At 44.4% G+C, this 21,796-nt stretch overlaps 1 protein-coding gene across 1 annotated transcript in view; it reads right to left on the reverse strand.

Moving 5' to 3' along the window:
• Positions 1-7,291: 7,291 nt before the first annotated feature.
• LOC310866841 (serine/threonine-protein kinase PAK 3) overlaps positions 7,292-21,796 on the reverse strand; it is a 117,826-nt gene continuing 103,321 nt past the window's right edge. The window contains exons 13-16 of the mRNA XM_083776596.1: positions 19,355-19,454; positions 16,078-16,274; positions 12,008-12,145; positions 7,292-7,470 (exon numbers count right to left, since the gene is read on the reverse strand). Of these exons, the coding sequence (XP_083632722.1) occupies positions 7,381-7,470; positions 12,008-12,145; positions 16,078-16,274; positions 19,355-19,454 (525 nt within the window). The 3' untranslated portion in view covers positions 7,292-7,380. The remainder of the gene's footprint in view (positions 7,471-12,007; positions 12,146-16,077; positions 16,275-19,354; positions 19,455-21,796) is intronic.

Here is a 21,796-nt window from a genome sequence, read left to right on the forward strand (position 1 = left end):
TTAATTGGACGTGAGAAATGGTGACATCTTTGCCTCATCTGCGTGACACTCCAACACGTCTAAACGTTGTACCGCGTATAGGTCCCAGTGGTAGAAAAAGTACTCGCAATATAGACAGTAAAAGTCCGGAATTCAAAATGTACATGTCAGAATAGTGCTGAAGTGATTCATGTATGTGTTGTAATAGCAATCAAAATAGTAATAGTAAAAGTACAAATAATATAATACTGAAAATTGTAAATACTCAAGTAAAAAAGAAAATAGCTCAAAATTGTACTTAAGTAAATGTACTTAGTTTCCACCACTGGGGGGTCAACAGCTAAGGGGGTCCCTGCTTCATCTCTCTCTCAGCTAAGGGGTCCCTGCTTCATCTCTCTCTCAGCTAAGGGGTCCCTGCTTCATCTCTCTCTCAGCTAAGGGGTCCCTGCTTCATCTCTCTCTCAGCTAAGGGGTCCCTGCTTCATCTCTCTCTCAGCTAAGGGGTCCCTGCTTCATCTCTCTCTCAGCTAAGGGGTCCCTGCTTCATCTCTCTCAGCTAAGGGGTCCCTGCTTCATCTCTCTCTCAGCTAAGGGGGTCCCTGCTTCATCTCTCTCTCAGCTAAGGGGTCCCTGCTTCATCTCTCTCTCAGCTAAGGGGTCCCTGCTTCATCTCTCTCTCAGCTAAGGGGTCCCTGCTTCATCTCTCTCTCAGCTAAGGGGTCCCTGCTTCATCTCTCTCTCAGCTAAGGGGTCCCTGCTTCATCTCTCTCTCAGCTAAGGGGGTCCCTGCTTCATCTCTCTCTCAGCTAAGGGGTCCCTGCTTCATCTCTCTCTCAGCTAAGGGGTCCCTGCTTCATCTCTCTCTCAGCTAAGGGGTCCCTGCTTCATCTCTCTCTCAGCTAAGGGGTCCCTGCTTCATCTCTCTCTCAGCTAAGGGGTCCCTGCTTCATCTCTCTCTCAGCTAAGGGGTCCCTGCATCATCTCTCTCTCAGCTAAGGGGTCCCTGCTTCATCTCTCTCTCAGGTAAGGGGTCCCTGCTTCATCTCTCTCTCAGCTAAGGGGTCCCTGCTTCATCTCTCTCTCAGCTAAGGGGTCCCTGCATCATCTCTCTCTCAGCTAAGGGGTCCTCGGCCTGAAAGACTTACGTCTAAGTTCAAGAGAGAATGAAACATTAAATAAATCAAACTGATTTAGTGAGTCATGCAGCACACATGATTATGATGACAGTTTTCTCTCTTTTTTTGTATCTTTTTTGTATTTTTTATTATTATTTCAGTCCAGTTCCCAAACTGCAATATTTTTCGTTTTGTTCTTTTTTTACACTCAAGACACAGCCATGCACAATTCAAAGATTCAAAAAGTCTATTGCTTCATCAAACCACAATTAAAAATAGTTTTATCCAAAACCTCAATAGTTCCCCAACGTCCGTCCACTTCTCGTCTGTGTCCTTTTTCCACCGATGGGGGAGGTGGGCGGAGGAGGGGGGGTGGGCGGGAAGAGGGGGGGGGGGGGGGGGTCTGGTCTGCTGAGGTATGCCGGGTGGATCAGCAGTCTCTTTTATTTTACAAACCTAAGACAATAATAATAAGAGCAATAATAATAATAATAATAATAACAATTGATAATAATTTAAAAAAAAGATTTTTTTCGTCTTTGTTCCATTCTCTTTGATACACATTATTATTCATTAATTAATTAATTAATAGAGGAATTCTTTCTTCTTTTTTTTTGTTCCTTCTCCACGCCACATGTACATGTTTTAACACATTCAGAAGAGGAGGAGGAGGAGGAGGAATGTACAGGATGGAGGAAGAAGAGCAGTTTCTCTCTCTCTGTCCCGCCGAATGTTCAACTTTGTGCTCACATTTCCACACCTGTACAGAGGGGGGGGGGGGGGGGGGTGTAAGGGGTGTGGCCATGGGGCGGGGCAGGTCAGCATGTGTGTGTGTGTGTGTGTGGGGGGGGGGGGGGGCGCGGACGGACGGACGGACAAGTGTCCCCTCGCTCGCAGGCCTTACTTAAAGCTGCTAATAAGCAATAATAATTATGTCAAAATGTAGAGTAGAACGCTCCCCCAAAAAATGTTTGTCTCTGTGACACATCTAGGGGCTGCATTCTGCATTCAAAGATGTTCCTAGAAGCTTTGTCATTGGTCGAAAAAAAAAAAAAACCCTGGTCGCAATGACTAACCAAGGACTGTTTAAAGAGGACGAGACGCGAAGAGCGTTTACGGGCGACGCCATGTTGCTCCATGTTGCTCCATGTTGCTCCATGTTGCTCCATGTTGCTCCATGTTGCTCCATGTTGCTCCATGTTGCTCCATGTTGCTCCATGTTGCTCCATGGAAGGAAAGAAACATGCGCAGCAGTTGAGACCAAATCGACCAATGACAATTAAAGGTTCTACAGGAACATCATAATGTTGACACATTATTGCTTTATAGCAGCTATAAGCCCCGACTCATGCTTTGTGTCGGACGAAGGTCGACGTGCTGAAAAATTGCCAATTTATGAGCTTCACAATGCGATTATGTCCGTCCGTAGTCTCGACAGTAGTGTCGACAAGTGCTTGGTTGGGGGGGACGGGACGGGACGGGGAGGGCTTGTTGTTTTTGACGGTTGGTCCGTCAACCCCAGCAGGGTGCAAAACTTTTTACAGATACATACCATATAGCGACCTGAATATTGTCATTTTTAAGTTACATATTTGCTTAAAAAAAAAAAGAAAAGTCATATTTACATAACATACATACATACAATATTCTAACAATCTCTTAAAACTATTGGAGGATGAAATACAATGTGTTGGATTTTTTTTTTCAGGGTTTTTTGTCCCAGTTTTTCATGCACAAGCAATCCTGCAAGTGTTGAAGTCACGACTGCTCCTGAACCACACTGGACTTTTTTCCTTATTTTTTTCTTAACCCATTCTGACCGGGCACCCATTTTGGTGTTGGCATCATGTTATGCTTTAGCTATTTAAAAATAGCAGATCTACAAGCTCATATCGCGCCACCGAGTGGCGCGATACGAGCTTGTAGGTCTGCTATTTTTTGAAAAATCGAAGAACGACTGACATTTTTTAAAATCTGATCTCAGGTCAGAATGGGTTCATCAGGACCAGTGTGTGTCCGGCGGAAACCTCGTATGAATCTGATCTCAGGTCAGAATGGGTTAAAGCAGCTACCGTGCACATCAGGCCACATGGGGGCGCTGTAGGCAGTTCAGTGCAGATTGAGGTAGCCCCCACTCCCTCCCTCCCTCCCCCACAACGGTCCTACTCCTAACGAATGACACACACACACACACACACACACACACGCAGTCACGCACACACAAAGACTCAGGCACACGCACACGCAAGGAGGCCACATGGAAAATACATTACTAAGCTATCAAACACAGAAGTTTACAGCTTACTTATGTACACAGAGAGAGAGAGAGAGAGAGAGAGAGAGAGAGAAAGAGAACTTGCTGTTTTCTATGAGATAGACAAACCCACATGATCGTCAACCTAAGGCTCTTCAAAAGGCAGCGTACAATCGTGTAATGGCACAAAATAAACACACACAAACACACGTCATAATGCACCACTCGTAGCAGCGGCGGTGGGAGGGGGAGGGGGGCTGAAGTATAGCATTCTCTCACAGTCTGCACACAAATCAACAGACGGACGTAGACTCGCAACGCGACCAACATTTAAGAACACGTACAAAGGAGATCACCGCAGGTCCACACACACACACACACACACACACACACACACACACACACACACACACACACACACACACACACACACACAGTACCATAAAGAAGACTGGATTCAGGAACGGAGTAACTAAACATCAGTATTATTACACTTACATGTTGAGGGGGGAGGAGAGGAGATAATAATTATATGTACAGTCAGTGTTGTCCTCGTGGACATGCAGGCCATAATAGAGAGACGTGGATATAATGGTAGAAATTCACAGATATACATCATTTACTTTACGAGGATCATAAGAACATTGTCAAGGCAATATGACCCCTGAGCGTTAGGGTTAGGGTCAGGGTGACCCCTGAGCGTTAGGGTCAGGGTGACCCCTGAGCGTTAGGGTTAGGGTCAGGGTGACCCCTGAGCGTTAGGGTCAGGGTCAGGGTGACCCCTGAGCGTTTTAAAGGACCACGTTTGTTCACCCAAGTTTTCGTCTTAAACCCAAACCACACCAAAGGCTGGGGTCGGGACAGTTTTTAAACACAGTCCCCACACAAAAAAACCCCGTAGCCTATACGTTCATTGTCGGGAAGCGACACCGCCAAAATACGTAGGCTATACGTTATTTCAGTTGTATAATAAACGTGTTTGATCTGATCTACAGTGGAAAGGCTACTCACATTAGCTTCAGATGGCTATCTGTTGTTATAGCCATAAGACTGCGCCGTCGAGATTGCACGTGCACACACATGCACACGCATGCACGCTTTCAGTCGCGAAACCACGGAGAGCGCCCTGGATTAGGAGAGACGAGGCATTCTTTCTGCAGCGGAATAAACGGCCAGTAAACGGGACCGCGCATGACCCAAGAGAGAAGCGTACGGCGGCCTTGGGAGTCCCACAAAAAAAAAAAAAGGAAAACATTTCGGAATAAATTATTCTTTTCTCGTCTGGTATCATTGAGGATGTGCTAGGACGTGTACAACTACACACGTCATTGCAACCCGTCCGTTGGATTGCTTATAACGTGTGAACACGTCGGATGGACACAGAACCTGTTAAAAACCCTTTTGTCCCGACCCGAACCCTTTGGTGTGGTTTGGGCTTTATAATTGGTGATTGTGGAAAGATGAAAATGCTTTTTTGTTATATATACTGTACTTTGCCTGCACCCTGCAGAAGTGTTCAAAAAGAGTTACAGTTATCTGGAAGCATTTCTTAAAGCCCCCCAGACTTTCTAACATTCTTTAACAACATTAGTCATCACAATGTTAAGGTTCTTTGTTGAATTATTATTTCAACAGTGACCACATGGAGAGCCTCTACTGTGTTTTCCCAGTGCTAAATCAATGGCAGCTTGCTGGTAGGATGGAAACATGTTGTGTTGCATCCTTATGCAACACACTGTGCTGCATAAGCTTTAGAGACGGGCAGTGGTGGAAAGTAACTAAGTAGTTTTACTAGTACTTACATATAATTTTGAGGTATTTGTACTTTACCATTTCCAATTTCCAGTACTTTTACCTCTACTCCACAATCTGTACCTTTACTCCACTACAATTATTTGAAAACTTTAGTTACTAGTTAGTTTGGAGATTTAAACTTTGATTAGAAAACATACATTAACCACTTCAACCCTATACATTTCGGCCATTTGAAAAAAGCCGATCTACAAGCTCACGAGCTTGTAGATCTGCTATTTTCAATAGATTTTGTATACATCTTAACTTGTGAAATGGCACATTCTGCACAATGAGTACTTTTTCTTCTAGTACTTTAAGTACATTTTGATGCCGATACTTTTGTACCTTTACTCAAGTACATTTTCAATTCCGTACTTTTACTTGTAACAAAGTAGTTCTAAATTGCAGTATTGGTACTTTTACTTAAGTTGACAATTGAGCACTTTTTCCACCACTGGTAACTCATTTAGACTTTTTGTCATACGACAAAAAAAACGTAGCCGTTTAAAAAGAGGCCACTTTTGGGGGAAAAAAGTCCAGTTTTGGGACATCCAGCTTTTGAAGGGGACAGGTTGTTATTTTTGGACGAACAGCAACGACTCCAAACCTGTAAAACACACTTTCACAGTAACGTGCGGTCCGTCCATTCATCAGGTTTTGCATTTCCATGTTTCAAACATTTTGTTGGCCTGCGATATTAAACCGGCCCATAATAAACCAACCATGTTATAGTTTAAGTTAGAATAAATGTTATAGACGTCACGTCAGGCCCAAAGAAAACCCTCCTCTTCTCACTCAGTTGTTATAAAAAAAGGGGGCATTTTGATTCAGATATAAAATCACAAAGGGTTCAGAATCGTTTTGGAAAATTGTAATTACAGTCAATTTAGGTTTCAGCAATAAATAAATAGATTACCCTAACACTACACATGTCACGACACATTTTAAGGTATTCCTGCTCCCCCCCCATTTAACGACACACGCACACGCACACGCACACACACACACACACACACACACACACACACACACACACACACACACACACACACACACAGACACACACACAGTAACATGGTTAATTCTATCCATTTCTATCTCCCGAGAGTGTTACGGATGGAACCCCAAAAGGGTTCATTTGGTTGGCCGATCCTCCTATAAACCCTCTTTGTGAGTTAAATTAACAGGATTTAGCATCGGTTGCCAAATCCAGTAAAAGTCATGCAGGTTCAGGGGGTTGGTTGCCTCCATGCATCCAGAGTGTCTCTCTCTCTCTCTCTCTGTGTGTGTCTCCGTTTCATCCATATGTTAAGCTGTAGCTTGGTAACGTAGGTGGATGGATGACGGTGGTGTCTCGTATTAGAAGGTTTGGGGGGATGTATTCCGTAGGCTGGGATGACAAGGTTATAAGGTCAATGCATCAACAAGTTCACCTAAGTCCATGTATAAGTCCCTCCTCCTCCTCCATGTATAAGTCCCTCCTCCTCCTCCTCCTCCTCCTCCTCCTCCTCCTCCTCCTCCTCAATGTCTTTCCATGCTCTTCTTCTCACTGAGATTCAGGTTCTTTACCTCCATTTTTTTGAGGGGTGGGGGAGGTGGAGCTCGCCTCCTCCTCCTCCTCCTCCTTCCGAAACAAGGGGAGGTTAATATTAGTATTATGACACAAAGAGATGTGCGCGTATATTCTGCGCATGCACACACACACACACACGCGCATTCACAATCACTCACACAAACATACCGTACACGCGCGCACTTGTGATGGAGCTGCTGCTGCTTTAAAGGTGTATACAGTTACAGTAGAGTGAGCTGGAGGGGCGAGCGAGGAGGCTAGGATGCTTCCAGCAGCGTTTGTTGTTTGTTTTTTTTTGGGGGGGGGGGGGGGAGGAGAGGACCCCCCCCCACCCCCCATGAGGCCTGGTGTCCATCCCATGTCTGAGGCCTTTAGAGTGGGGAGGGGGTGTGTCCTTGTGCTCCTATTTTTTGTTTGTTTTTTTGCACAATCGCCCCTGTTTGCACTGCGGATGACAGTTCTTTCCTCCCCACCCCCAACACACACACACACACACACACACACACACATATGCCCAGTCTTCCCCCTAATTAACACACACACACACACACACACACACACACACACACACACACACACACACACCAGGGAGTACAGGGTAGCGACCTCACGTATGTACGTATGTATGTATACGTAAGGACACCGGGGGTGTGTCTGTCTTTCTTCTAGCGACTGCTGTTCTTTATGGCTTCCTTCGCGGCGACAATCAGCGGCGTCAGGCTGGACAGAGGCTTGGCTAGCTTCAGGAAGGAGTGCTGCGGAGAGAGACAGACAGACAGACAGACAGACAGACAGACAGACAGACAGACAGACAGACAGACAGACAGACAGACAGACAGACAGACAGACAGACAGACAGACAGACAGACAACATGGAGGTATACACCATCAGTGCTCAGAAGAATTCAAGTCTGTGCCTGCGAACGCCACGTGTCAAAACAGCCGTCTCACCGGCTGCGTCCGACGCACGTTCACGCCTCGCCTGACGCTCCGATACACCACTGTTCTATTTCCCAGGCGTTGCGTGGTGCCGCGGTGTGTGTTGGGCTTTATACACTTTGTTGCATGTTGGGTGAGTGTCGAGGTGGTCGCTAGTCTAAAATAATCTAAAAGAAAACAAAAACAAGCCCAAATGGATTAAATCAATTAATTACCAGCTGCATTATTAGTATCTGCGGGGGGTTCGCTATAACGGCCCCTGTGTCAGTTTCAGCGCAGTAGTTTAGGTAGGAACCGAAATTCTCTAAGGCAGAACCATTGTGTTCCGAGTCGTTCGTTTCCGCCCGGTCATATTTGCGGTGTGCATATGCATCAGCCCATGAGAAAACCAGCTGGACTAGACTAGGACTAGTTTAAAACCAGCTGGACTAGAGGACTAGCTAAGCTTGCACATCCAGTTTGCTATGGACCACATGCAGGCCGCGGCCATCTTACCATATAAGTTACTGGCAAGGTGCTAACAAGGTGCAACTTCCCATTGGCAGCCCATTCATCCAGACAGAACAGTCCTATCTGATTGTATTACACAGAGTCAAACTCACCAACATTACTGCAGCTGTACGGAAAGCTTGAATTATTCTCTCACATCAGAGCGATGCACAGCCAACCATCCTCTCTTACTCTACATCAGAGTTGAGGGCTCTGTGACCCAGAGCGATGCACAGCCAACCATCCTGTGGTCGTAAATACAGAGACGCCTCACGTGTCAGCCCCCATATTAAGCAGGGCAGCTCGCCATGCAGTGACTGCAGTGCACTGCAGTAAATACTGCGTCTGGTTCCATAGAAGGAAGTACCAGGTGAAGACAAATACATTGGGCTGTATTTTGCGTGTCTTAACAGTTTGACTGTTTTTTACGATTAACCCGCATTTTAATCAACCCCCCTTCACTGCCGAGATTGTTGTATTACCTTTAGAGCATACGCTGAATTATTTGGGCTTTTAATCCGCGAAAATCCATCAAAAAAAGCTCCCGTGGTTTGTTATGATCTGTGTGTAGCATCCACCATCTTGGTGCACCCGGAAGACGCACACAAGATTGGTTTCAATGAGGCGTTGCAACCAATGCATTTCCATTGGCCTCAATTTCCCAGAAGCCCTAGCAGCCCACAGCATGTGACGATTTCCGGTTTCGTCATCACATCGAAGGCATCCAGTCTCATACTCCGCGACGAAGACGGATTTTCTTTTGATTCATTACATTACGGCGGATTAAACACATAAAACAAAAGGCGGGTATGTCCGATACGGCAGCGACATTAACCTGGAGTAATCCATTCCGGGCACGGAAACTGTTAAGTACCAGGTCTTATTCCCTAACTTGAGTAAACTAAAGTAAAAAAAATCAGGAAATATAGAAAACCTTATATTTAAAAAACAAAGCAATACAGCCACAATGAGGCTGTATTGCTTTGTTTTAAAAATGAGGCTGCCTCATCAAAGTTGGTGTTTATATTATTGTCTACTTCCATGAGAGGGGGAGAGGTGGTGGAGTTAGTTGCTTTAGAAGACATTTTGAGGGTCCAATGGAGTTAAGAGGTTTTGTCCAAAGCACTTTTTACTACTTTCCATTGGTTTCATATTTTCAAAACAACACACAGACGTAAAGGGTGTTCAATAGCACTGATTTATGCCACAAAAAAAAAATCTAAAACCTCCCGACAATGATTTATGTAAAATAAGGTGTTTTGGTATGAAACTTTAAATATCCTGGAACTACATATAATACGTCTAAATATGTGTAACAAAGATATCATTTGAAAATTCAGCAAGTTATGATTTTAATAGTGGAGACACCTCCTGCTTCCATACACAAACTGTCCCCCAATAGACAATTTATTTTGTGTGACTAATTGACATTAATTTAAACTCTAAACACACGGAACGCCAAATTAACGAGGTGATAAAAGCGATTATTATTTTCAATCTTTCACCGCAGATAAAAGCATCAACCCTGTGTGAGAGAATGAGAGACATCGCCAAATGAATTAACTGGATGTGAAATTATACCTGCGACGCATTTTCACATCATTCACTCATCCTCACACTCCCCCCCCCCCCCCCCCCCCCGCCGCGTAAAGCCTTCTGGTGTCACTGTAACTTTATCATAGTGACATGACATGCAACTTCATCATGTTGTGATTCTGTCTGGACACTTTTTCATTCTGCGCGCACGCACGCACGCACACACGCACACACGCACGCACGCACACACGCACGCACACACACACGCACACACACATGCACACACGCACACACGCACGCACGCACACACGCACGCACACACGCACGCACACACACACGCACACATGCACACACGCACGCACGCACACACGCACGCACACACGCACACACGCACGCACACACACACGCACACACGCACGCACGCACACGTGATTTGACTGCTTAATTTCACCAACAAATTGGTTGGTGAAATTGATGACAAATGAGCAGCAGCATGAAAGATGACATGTTCTCTGAGAGAGGGGGGGGGGGGGGAGACACAGCTGTCTGTCCTCCTTTACCACTGTAGCAGATTATGTCTTGGACTGTCACCCGGCACAGCGCTAATTAGCATATTATGAAACTGTCAGGAGTGCTGTAAGTTCGATCCAAATGTAAGAAGAACACTTAAAGTTAAAAGGGACAAATCTCACAGTGCTCAAACACAAACGGGTGCACACTCCAGAACACACAGCATCTCCAGTAGATAAAGAGTGCCCAGAAAATAGCTGATCTACAAGCTCTCAACGTGTCGCAGCGTGACGCGTTGAGAGCTTGTAGATCGGACCGCTATAAATAGAAGGCAAATTAACTAGACACAGCTGAACTCAAAAGGTCAAAATGGCTTTTTTCCAGGGAGACAAATCAGGAACTTTATTACACAATCTCTTTCCAAACTCTGTGTCCACAATAAAAACATTACGAGTGTAATATGTGTGAGCTACGAGTGAGTGTGTGGTTTTTCCTTTTTTTATTCTGTAGAAACGGTTGTAGTCTCGCACATTTCTCACACATCTGGGACGCCCGAAAAAGGAGAGAAACAGGGGACCTAATGTAGTATGCAAAGAGATGCACAGCCTTCTGGCATCACCTTTTCAATTCATGTTCTTTTGTTTGCGTTTTGCTCAGCAGCAGCATCGCGTACACCACGGCTACACGCATAAGAAAATCCATACAAACCTGCTTGTTTACCCAACATTCTGTGCATATCTTTCTCCTGTCAGACTATCACTCACTCACACACACACACACACACACACACACACACACACACACACACACACACACACACACACACACACACACACACACACAACACAATTCCCTCAAGGCAGGAGCAGCCACATAATAGTTCAGTGAGCAGCCACGAGACAGGCCATATGTCTGTCATCTTCAGAAGCGGTCCAATATTTTATATTATTAAAGGACAACCACTTAGCCGCTTTTCAACATATCTTCATGTAATAGCCTCGGAAACCCAGACGTTTTTATTTCCAGGGAGAAAATAAAAGTCTGGGTCTGAGTCCACTTCAATTTGGCATAGAGCAGCGCAAACATCGCTCACTCTCTGCCGATTTATGATCGTCTGCAACTTTTTTAAATTGACACACACACGCACACATACACACACACACACACACACACACACACACACACACACACACACGCACACACACACGCACACATGTACACACACACTCCTCTCTCTCTCTCTCTCTCTGTCGCTCTAAGTAATTAGTCTCATGTTGTGCAGCTGCGCATAGTTTCTCCCGGCGGATCCTGCCGGGAGCTGCCTATGCCATAAAAAGCATAGGTGAGTTCCAGGCTATCACTAATATAATGTTCATGATAAAAAATAACACCATTTTTTGTACTCTGTCTGTGTCTCATAATTATGTAGGAGGGCTGTGGGCAGTTCAGAAACCCGTCTTCCGGCCTGGGCCGTGGCTCAGCGGTCCAGGCACCTTGGCTGGTAACCCAGTATGGCAGTGTGCCGCGGGTTCGATTCCCGATCCCGAACGGGGCCTTTACTGCATGTCACCCCCCCCCCCCCATCTCTCTCCCCATGTCCTGTCAGCATACTGTATATCCCTCCATAAAAAATAAAAGGCGAAAGCCACAAAAAAACCTTTAAAAAAAAGAAAGAAACCAGTCTTCCAGTGACATCATCAACGCGGAATCCAAGCTCTTGATGTTTACAGTTAAAATATATTGCTGTTATATTACCTGCAGGCAGCAGCTCAGTTTACAGTATATAAACGTACAGTAGTGGTACAGTATAGTAATTACCTGCAGCAGCTCCTTGGCTGACCCCCGGCGGTCCACGTCCATCTCCAGACAGCGGTTCAGGAAGTCTCTGAACACGGACGACAGTCTCTCTGGATTCTGCAGCTCTGGCGTCCCGTTGGTCGCTATCAGGTACAGAGCCTATACCAACATGAACACAGTGCTATCAGGTACAGAGCCTATACCAACATGAACACAGTGCTATCAGGTACAGAGCCTATACCAACGTGAACACAGTGCTATCAGGTACAGAGTCTATACCAACATGAACACAGTGCTATCAGGTACAGAGCCTATACCAACATGAACACAGTGCTATCAGGTACAGAGCCTATACCAACATGAACACAGTGCTATCAGGTACAGAGTCTATACCAACATGAACACAGTGCTATCAGGTACAGAGCCTATACCAACATGAACACACAGTGCTATCAGGTACAGAGTCTATACCAACATGAACACAGTGCTATCAGGTACAGAGTCTATACCAACATGAACACAGTGCTATCAGGTACAGAGCATAGATACCAACATGAACACAGTGCTATCAGGTACAGAGTCTATACCAACATGAACACAGTGCTATCAGGTACAGAGCCTATACCAACATGAACACAGTGCTATCAGGTACAGAGTCTATACCAACATGAACACAGTGCTATCAGGTACAGAGCCTATACCAACATGAACACAGTGCTATCAGGTACAGAGTCTATACCAACATGAACACAGTGCTATCAGGTACAGAGCCTAGATACCAACATGAACACAGTGCTATCAGGTACAGAGTCTATACCAACATGAACACAGTGCTATCAGGTACAGAGCCTATACCAACATGAACACAGTGCTATCAGGTACAGAGTCTATACCAACATGAACACAGTGCTATCAGGTACAGAGTCTATACCAACATGAACACAGTGCTATCAGGTACAGAGTCTATACCAACATGAACACAGTGCTATCAGGTACAGAGTCTATACCAACATGAACACAGTGCTATCAGGTACAGAGTCTATACCAACATGAACACAGTGCTATCAGGTACAGAGTCTATACCAACATGAACACAGTGCTATCAGGTACAGAGCCTATACCAACATGAACACAATGCTATCAGGTACAGAGCCTAGATACCAACATGAACACAGTGCTATCAGGTACAGAGCCTATACCAACATGAACACAGTGCTATCAGGTACAGAGTCTATACCAACATGAACACAGTGCTATCAGGTACAGAGTCTATACCAACATGAACACAGTGCTATCAGGTACAGAGTCTATACCAACATGAACACAGTGCTATCAGGTACAGAGTCTATACCAACATGAACACAGTGCTATCAGGTACAGAGCCTATACCAACATGAACACAATGCTATCAGGTACAGAGCCTAGATACCAACGTGAACACAGTGCTATCAGGTACAGAGCCTATACCAACATGAACACAGTGCTATCAGGTACAGAGCCTAGATACCAACATGAACACAGTGCTATCAGGTACAGAGCCTAGATACCAACGTGAACACAGTGCTATCAGGTACAGAGCCTAGATACCAACATGAACACAGTGCTATCAGGTACAGAGCCTAGATACCAACGTGAACACAGTGCTATCAGGTACAGAGCCTAGATACCAACATGAACACAGTGCTATCAGGTACAGAGCCTAGATACCAACATGAACACAGTGCTATCAGGTACAGAGCCTAGATACCAACGTGAACACAGTGCTATCAGGTACAGAGCCTAGATACCAACATGAACACAGTGCTATCAGGTACAGAGCCTAGATACCAACATGAACACAGTGCTATCAGGTACAGAGTCTATATATACCAACATGAACACAGTGCTATCAGGTACAGAGTCTATACCAACATGAACACAGTGCTATCAGGTACAGAGTCTATACCAACATGAACACAGTGCTATCAGGTACAGAGTCTATACCAACATGAACACAATGCTATCAGGTACAGAGCCTAGATACCAACATGAACACAGTGCTATCAGGTACAGAGCCTAGATACCAACATGAACACAGTGCTATCAGGTACAGAGTCTATACCAACATGAACACAGTGCTATCAGGTACAGAGCCTATACCAACATGAACACAGTGCTATCAGGTACAGAGTCTATACCAACATGAACACAGTGCTATCAGGTACAGAGTCTATACCAACATGAACACAGTGCTATCAGGTACAGAGCCTATACCAACATGAACACAGTGCTATCAGGTACAGAGCCTATACCAACATGAACACAGTGCTATCAGGTACAGAGTCTATACCAACATGAACACAGTGCTATCAGGTACAGAGTCTATACCAACATGAACACAGTGCTATCAGGTACAGAGCCTATACCAACATGAACACAATGCTATCAGGTACAGAGCCTCTATACCAACATGAACACAGTGCTATCAGGTACAGAGTCTATACCAACATGAACACAGTGCTATCAGGTACAGAGTCTATACCAACATGAACACAGTGCTATCAGGTACAGAGCCTCTATACCAACATGAACACAGTGCTATCAGGTACAGAGTCTATACCAACATGAACACAGTGCTATCAGGTACAGAGTCTATACCAACATGAACACAGTGCTATCAGGTACAGAGTCTATACCAACATGAACACAGTGCTATCAGGTACAGAGCCTAGATACCAACATGAACACAGTGCTATCAGGTACAGAGCCTATATATACCAACATGAACACAGTGCTATCAGGTACAGAGCCTATATATACCAACATGAACACAGTGCTATCAGGTACAGAGCCTATACCAACATGAACACAGTGCTATCAGGTACAGAGTCTATACCAACGTGAACACAGTGCTATCAGGTACAGAGTCTATACCAACATGAACACAGTGCTATCAGGTACAGAGTCTATACCAACATGAACACAGTGCTATCAGGTACAGAGCCTATACCAACATGAACACAGTGCTATCAGGTACAGAGCCTATACCAACATGAACACAGTGCTATCAGGTACAGAGTCTATACCAACATGAACACAGTGCTATCAGGTACAGAGTCTATACCAACATGAACACAGTGCTATCAGGTACAGAGTCTATACCAACATGAACACAGTGCTATCAGGTACAGAGTCTATACCAACATGAACACAGTGCTATCAGGTACAGAGCCTATACCAACATGAACACAGTGCTATCAGGTACAGAGTCTATACCAACATGAACACAGTGCTATCAGGTACAGAGCCTAGATACCAACATGAACACAGTGCTATCAGGTACAGAGCCTAGATACCAACGTGAACACAGTGCTATCAGGTACAGAGCCTAGATACCAACGTGAACACACAGGTGGTTCGCTATCAGGTTCAGGTACAGGGCCTACTACGAACACTGTAAACAAACAGGTTGGTTGTTATGATCCAATAGTACTTGCTCTGTGCGCGCCCACACCCCTCTAGACCAGAAAGCACGCTGGCTGAGGCCTGGCTATAGTCTAAAGTTAAACGATAATGCATTTGTAATAAAGTCTTGGAACCCAACAGTGTTGTTCGTCGACTACCTTTTTCCACTGACGAAAACTAAATGGAAACTACATGAAAACTAAGCTATTATGATGACTAAAACTAAGACTAAACATACTGACGATTTCGTCAACAGATAAAAACTAGACTAATTGTTAGGAAGGTACTATAGTGGACAACAGATCCAGTATAAGTCATTTTACAATTGGTTGCATGCTGAAAATACAAGCCCACAATGCGTCGTTGGGCTTGTAGATCGGCTATTTTCAGCAAGTGAAAAAAAAAGTCATTACGACGGCATCAAGGCCCGCCAAAATACATCTTGTTCGACTAAATCAATTGTAGATTTAGTCGACAAAAATCTTATGATATTTAGTCGACTAAAACTAGACTAACACTAAAACATTCCAGGCGACTAAAATGTGACTCAAACTAAATGAAAACTACTCAAATGACTAAAACTAAAATGTGCTGCCCAAACCCACCACGTTGAGAGCATACATGCACACACTGCCTCCTCCCCTTACCCTCAGAGGGTTCTCGTTGAGGTACGGCGGCTCTCCCTCCACCATCTCGATGGCCATGATGCCCAGGGACCAGATGTCCACCTTGGGCCCGTAGGCCTTGCGGGTCACCACCTCCGGCGCCATCCAGTAGGGCGTGCCCACCATGGTGCTGCGCTTGTTCTGCTCCGGAGTGATCTGGGCGCAGAAGCCAAAGTCCGCTGCAGAGGAGAGACCAGACAGATGATGAGGATGATGTTCACACAGGGAGAGACCAGACAGATGATGAGGATTATGTTCACACAGGGAGAGACCAGACAGATGATGAGGATTATGTTCACACAGGGAGAGACCAGACAGATGATGATGATGATGTTCACACAGGGAGAGACCAGACAGATGATGAGGATTATGTTCACACAGGGAGAGACCAGACAGATGAGGATGATGTTCACACAGGGAGAGACCAGACAGATGATGAGGATTATGTTCACACAGGGAGAGACCAGACAGATGAGGATGATGTTCACACAGGGAGAGACCAGACAGATGATGAGGATTATGTTCACACAGGGAGAGACCAGACAGATGAGGATGATGTTCACACAGGGAGAGACCAGACAGATGAGGATGATGTTCACACAGGGAGAGACCAGACAGATGAGGATGATGAGGATGATGTTCAGTGGTGATTTCCTCAACTGAAACTATGACGGAAAAATGTTCGGCGACTACCTTTTCTTCCACTGAGAAACTTAGTTTTCTGAAAAAGCTATGTTTCTATGTCAGTCGTTTTTCAATTTTTCTAAAATAGCAGACCTACAAGCTCATAACGCGCCACTCGGTGGCGCGCTATGAGCTTGTAGATTTGCTATTTTTCAATAGCTAAAGCATAACATAACACTTAGTTAAAACCATAGACTGTAAAAAATATGGACAAAGCGTTCCCCGGGTCTAACATGAACGTAAAATGAAGCCTGTAATGATATGCTAATTCCTGATGTAAGTCACCATCTTTTGGTACCAGCTGGCCATTGGCTGGCTCCGTTTTGTACCAGCTGGTCATTGGCTGCCCAGACAACGAGGCGGGACTTCCCCCCTTCTTCTCCGTTGGTTTTTATTTTGACTCGAGTGGGAGGAGAAGACTCTTGAGTGGGAGGGGAATCCCGATCATAGACTGTAACGGTAGCCACGCCCCTCAGAACATACGCGACTTTATGGTCATTTTTTTAATTAATGGGACCATAATTTTCCAAAAAGAATATTATGACATTAGAAATGAGACTTTAAACTAGTGACTGGAAGAAGAAAGTATTCATGACCATGTTTATTAAGGTAATACAGTCTAGGTGAAGTTGGGCCAAAATACATGGGCCTCTATGGAGCTATGGGGCTTTTTGGGTCCAGTCCAGCGCCACAACAGGCCATTATAATGAACTACCGATTTCAAATGAGGCTTCACGAAATATCTGGCTGACTGCCCCCCTGGTTAAAACACCAAAAGGGGTTCCCGCCCAAAATGGGTTAAATGAAAACTAAATAAAAAATAAGATATGAGGACTAAAACTAAGACTAAATATATTGAACATGTTTTTTTAAACAAAAAATTTTATTCCACAATTTTGCAACCCATTTTGGTGTCAATTATTAGTGTCAATTATCTAATGTAATCCTGGGTGCTACACTTCCTCTGCCAACCAGGGGGGGCAGCGGACTGACTTCCTTCTAAGCATGAGGAGTCCAAGCTGCTTCTTTTCACCTGACAGGGGAGAGTTTCCCCGGCCGGACGTAGCGCGTGGAAGGAACACGTTATTCCAACCAGTTCCTTTCCCCTCCATCAGGCGCCCCGGCTGGGCAGGGGGAGGTAGTTTAGAGACCAGGATTACTACATGTCTTTTGTGAGGGTATACCTACCCTAAGGGACACGGGTTGATATTGAACATTAAAATGTTAGGGAGGGACTAGTGGAGAAGAGATCCAGTTAGAACTAAAAGTAATTCTATGTGTGGTTACGGTCAGGTGCTGCACACTGAAATTAGCAGATCTACAAGCTCCTTTCAGCATGCAACAAAGTGTAAAATCAGGCATGAAATCTCTAACACTGGATGATGCGTCACATTCTCACAGGAACCCACAGGGTTAAGTAAAGGGCCACTGGATAATGTACATGCTGACATATTGACTAAAATATTAATTTGACTCTGAAAGTGTGAAAATGAAGCCTCAGGGGTCCATTCTGACACGCTCATATTATTTACGTTGCCATAAAATTCATGGCTCAGTTCTCCCTAAACGGGACATGGCTCGCATGCTAAAAGAATTAATAAAAAAAAAAGCATAATAGATAGAAGCAAAATACACTGTAGTACAACAACAACACACTGTGAGACAGACTTGCATTAATAATGGAACGTGCAGATAAATAAATACGAAAGAATAATGTATGCATGAGGTAAGGAATCTATTTGTTACAGTTGAACAGGTTTACAACGTTAAACGTGTTGTTGCCAAAATGTATGCAGTGTTACGCACTCTGTAATTCACCATGTCTAAAGCATTGCATGCAGTACATCTTTTCTTATTATTTCCCGTTGCCTCCACACTTCCACAGACTGTTCCAAGTACTCTGCCAAGGCTTGTTATCCCAATATGTCTTCACATATTGTATGGTTAACACCCCGAGCGGCAAGAACGGAGTTCTCCGCTTCTAGATATTATAATCAGTTAAGCTGCGGGGCGGCAGTGGCTCAGATGGGATGGGAACCACAAGGTTGCCAGTTCGAACCCGCGGGCTCCCTCAGAGTTATAGTGTCAAAGTGTCCTTGAGCAAGACTCTGAACCCCTAATTGCTCCCCATGTGCAGGTTGGTGCCTTGCATGGTTTTTCTCTGGCATCGATGAATGTGTGTGAATGGGTGAATGTAATGCACAATCTATGTAAAGGTGTGTGAATGTGTGTGTGAATGGGTGTGAATGTAATGCACAATCTATGTAAAGCGCTTTGGATAAAGTCGCTATATAAATGCACCATTTATGCTGCAAAGTGATAGCCAAACTCTTTGCAGCAGCCGGGGCAAGCCGGTTGCACCACCCGGTGGATTCAAACTTCTATAGTCTGCCACGGCTCACGACACAGGAGTGCCCTGTCTAGTGTCTACTCCTGCAGCTAACATCAGAGTGTGGCATTGTGCAGTTCATCTACAGCTGTATGCCTGTAGCCTGTAGCAGGTCATCTACAACCTGCAGGCCTGTAGCCTGCAGGTTGTAGGTTGTAGGTTGTTTCCTCCACAGCAGTGACTTACTGAGCTTGACGGAGCCGTCCATCCCCAGCAGGATGTTGTCACTCTTGATGTCTCTGTGGATCACCTGGTTGGAGTGCAGGAAGTCCAACGCTTGGAGACACTGATGAGATCATGAGACAGAGAGACAGAGTTTTAATGCTTGGAGAGACAGAGAGACAGAGAGTTTTAATGCTTGGAGAGACAGAGAGAGAGAGAGACAGAGAGACAGAGGGGTCGATTTAGGACTTCTATTTTACTTACTTCTATATTACTAATCTAATTACAGTATTATGATCTGGGGGCGTGTAGTATGTCATATTGCAATTTTGGGCATGTTAAGAAGCGCTTTTGACACCCCGCGGAGTGCGCAAAACGGCCTTGAATTAGTCATGGGTGTGTTTAAGGCGTGTTTGAGACGTACCCAATCAACATGTCCGTACTATTCTCTTTACCAGTCAGCTGATGTCACACTTTGGGGATCGTGGTATGACATTTCTTCAGGCTGGCACCATAGAAGACATGACATGCCTTTGTCACATTTGGGTTAATTATTCCTATTGCACTGCATGCTGTCACCTTTATGCCTCAAAAGAACAGACCCATCTTTCAGATCGGAATGGAATTGCGAGTAGATAGCAGCATATTGGCAAATTGGCAAGTAATTAATTAATTCGATAACGATAGAACCATGTACCATACAGCGAATGAAAGCAAGATTCCTAAGGAATATGGAGATTTTTACATTTAATAAAACGGTTGAGAAATGAGAGAACCATGAGTGTTTATAGGCTAATATCAACGTTTTTTTATGAAAGACCAAACGGGCTGTGAACTTGAAGAGCTCAATCACCATTGGAAGAAATATAGCCTAGTGCATGTATATGCCCTGTTGCACTTGCACACAGTAGCCTACACACGCTCTTTATTTGTTTCTATTGAAAAACACCAGTAAAATAACGTTTATTATATTTTATTTCATTCAAGTCACGACGAAGGAATGAGTTGAATGCGTGCTGCGTAATGCTGTGGCCCCGATGGTATGGTCTTCGCTGAGTTCGCTCGTAGCATTTTATTGAAGGAGACTTGAATCGGGTGTGATACAGCATATGAAAGCACATTTCCCACGGATTATGGAGATGTTTTTATTTATTTTTAAGGTTGAGAAATGAAAGAATTATGGCCGTTTCTAATCTCAACATTTTTTTTAAAAAGACGCAAAACTGCCATGTCTCATAGAAACAAGTAAATAGGTCTATAAAAATAAGCGCATATAACAGGGGTCTGTAACCTATTTTAAATGAAGTGCCATGTTTTTATTTTCTAAATAGTGAGTCTGCCATATCCAGATTAATTTGAATGACACCACATTAAAATAAAAAAACATATTTTGATTGTCCACAAATATAAAGTTCTTCCTTCTTTTTAAATATGTTCTTGCACATTGTTATAATGATCATTATATATCCCCCTGCAGTCAGAGTTCATAGTTTTAATGAATGAATGTGATGCATTGTGAGCTGGTATAGATCTGCTATTTTCAAAAGTAATCTTTTTATTTAATTTTTGGATTAGCTGTCCTTAGTTGGGCAAATGCATTCATCTGGGGATCATTGACATCGGAATGTGCTGTGTGAGGATCACTGGTTTAAACAACATTAGGAGAAAAGCCCAAATAACCACTTTAGAAACAAGAAAAACAACTACACAGAAAGCAACTTTACAGAAAAATAAGCCGCTTATAATAAACAGACATGGCAACACTCTACCAGCTTCCCAGAGCCGCTCAAGTGTCAAATCAAACAGTGCTTTTTGCGTTTATGAGGTGGTCAGACCCACGTCTAATCGTTATGCGCTGAGTGTCTTTAGGTCAAGGGGCTTAATAGCAAATTGCGCAAAGCGAAAATAATTAACATATGGACACTCCCACAATGCTAAAATATTCAGGACCGCGGTAAGCCATAATGTGTGTGCGTTCAACACGGGTCAGTGCGTTCAACACGGGCCGATATGCCTTTCATAATACGAATGTGCGCAGAGCGAGGCCAATTTATGTATTTCCATTGGTAAAACGCACCTTCAAAATCTACCCAAGAGAGTTTTAATGCTTGGAGAGACAGAGAGACAGAGAGACAGAGAGTTTTAATGCTTGGAGAGACAGAGAGACAGAGAGACAGAGAGTTTTAATGCTTGGAGAGACAGAGAGAGAGAGTTTTAATGCTTAGAGACACTGATGAGATAGAGAGAGTAATGCTTGGAGACACAAGAGAGGTTTAAATCATAGACATTTTTTTCTCGGGTCGTCGAGCCAAGGCTGCAGCAAAAAAAGTGTCAAATACAACAAAAAAAGTGCACGGTAATATTTGCATGCGTCGTGCGCATGCCGGGGGGGGGGGGGGGGGGGGGGGGGGTGTAAGTGAGTAAGTAACAGTGGTGGAAAGTAACTAAGTGCTGTACTTCATTTTA

Source organism: Protomyctophum parallelum (assembly GCF_964188405.1).
Source record: "Protomyctophum parallelum genome assembly, chromosome: 1".
Classification (NCBI taxonomy): Eukaryota; Metazoa; Chordata; class Actinopteri; order Myctophiformes; family Myctophidae; genus Protomyctophum; species Protomyctophum parallelum.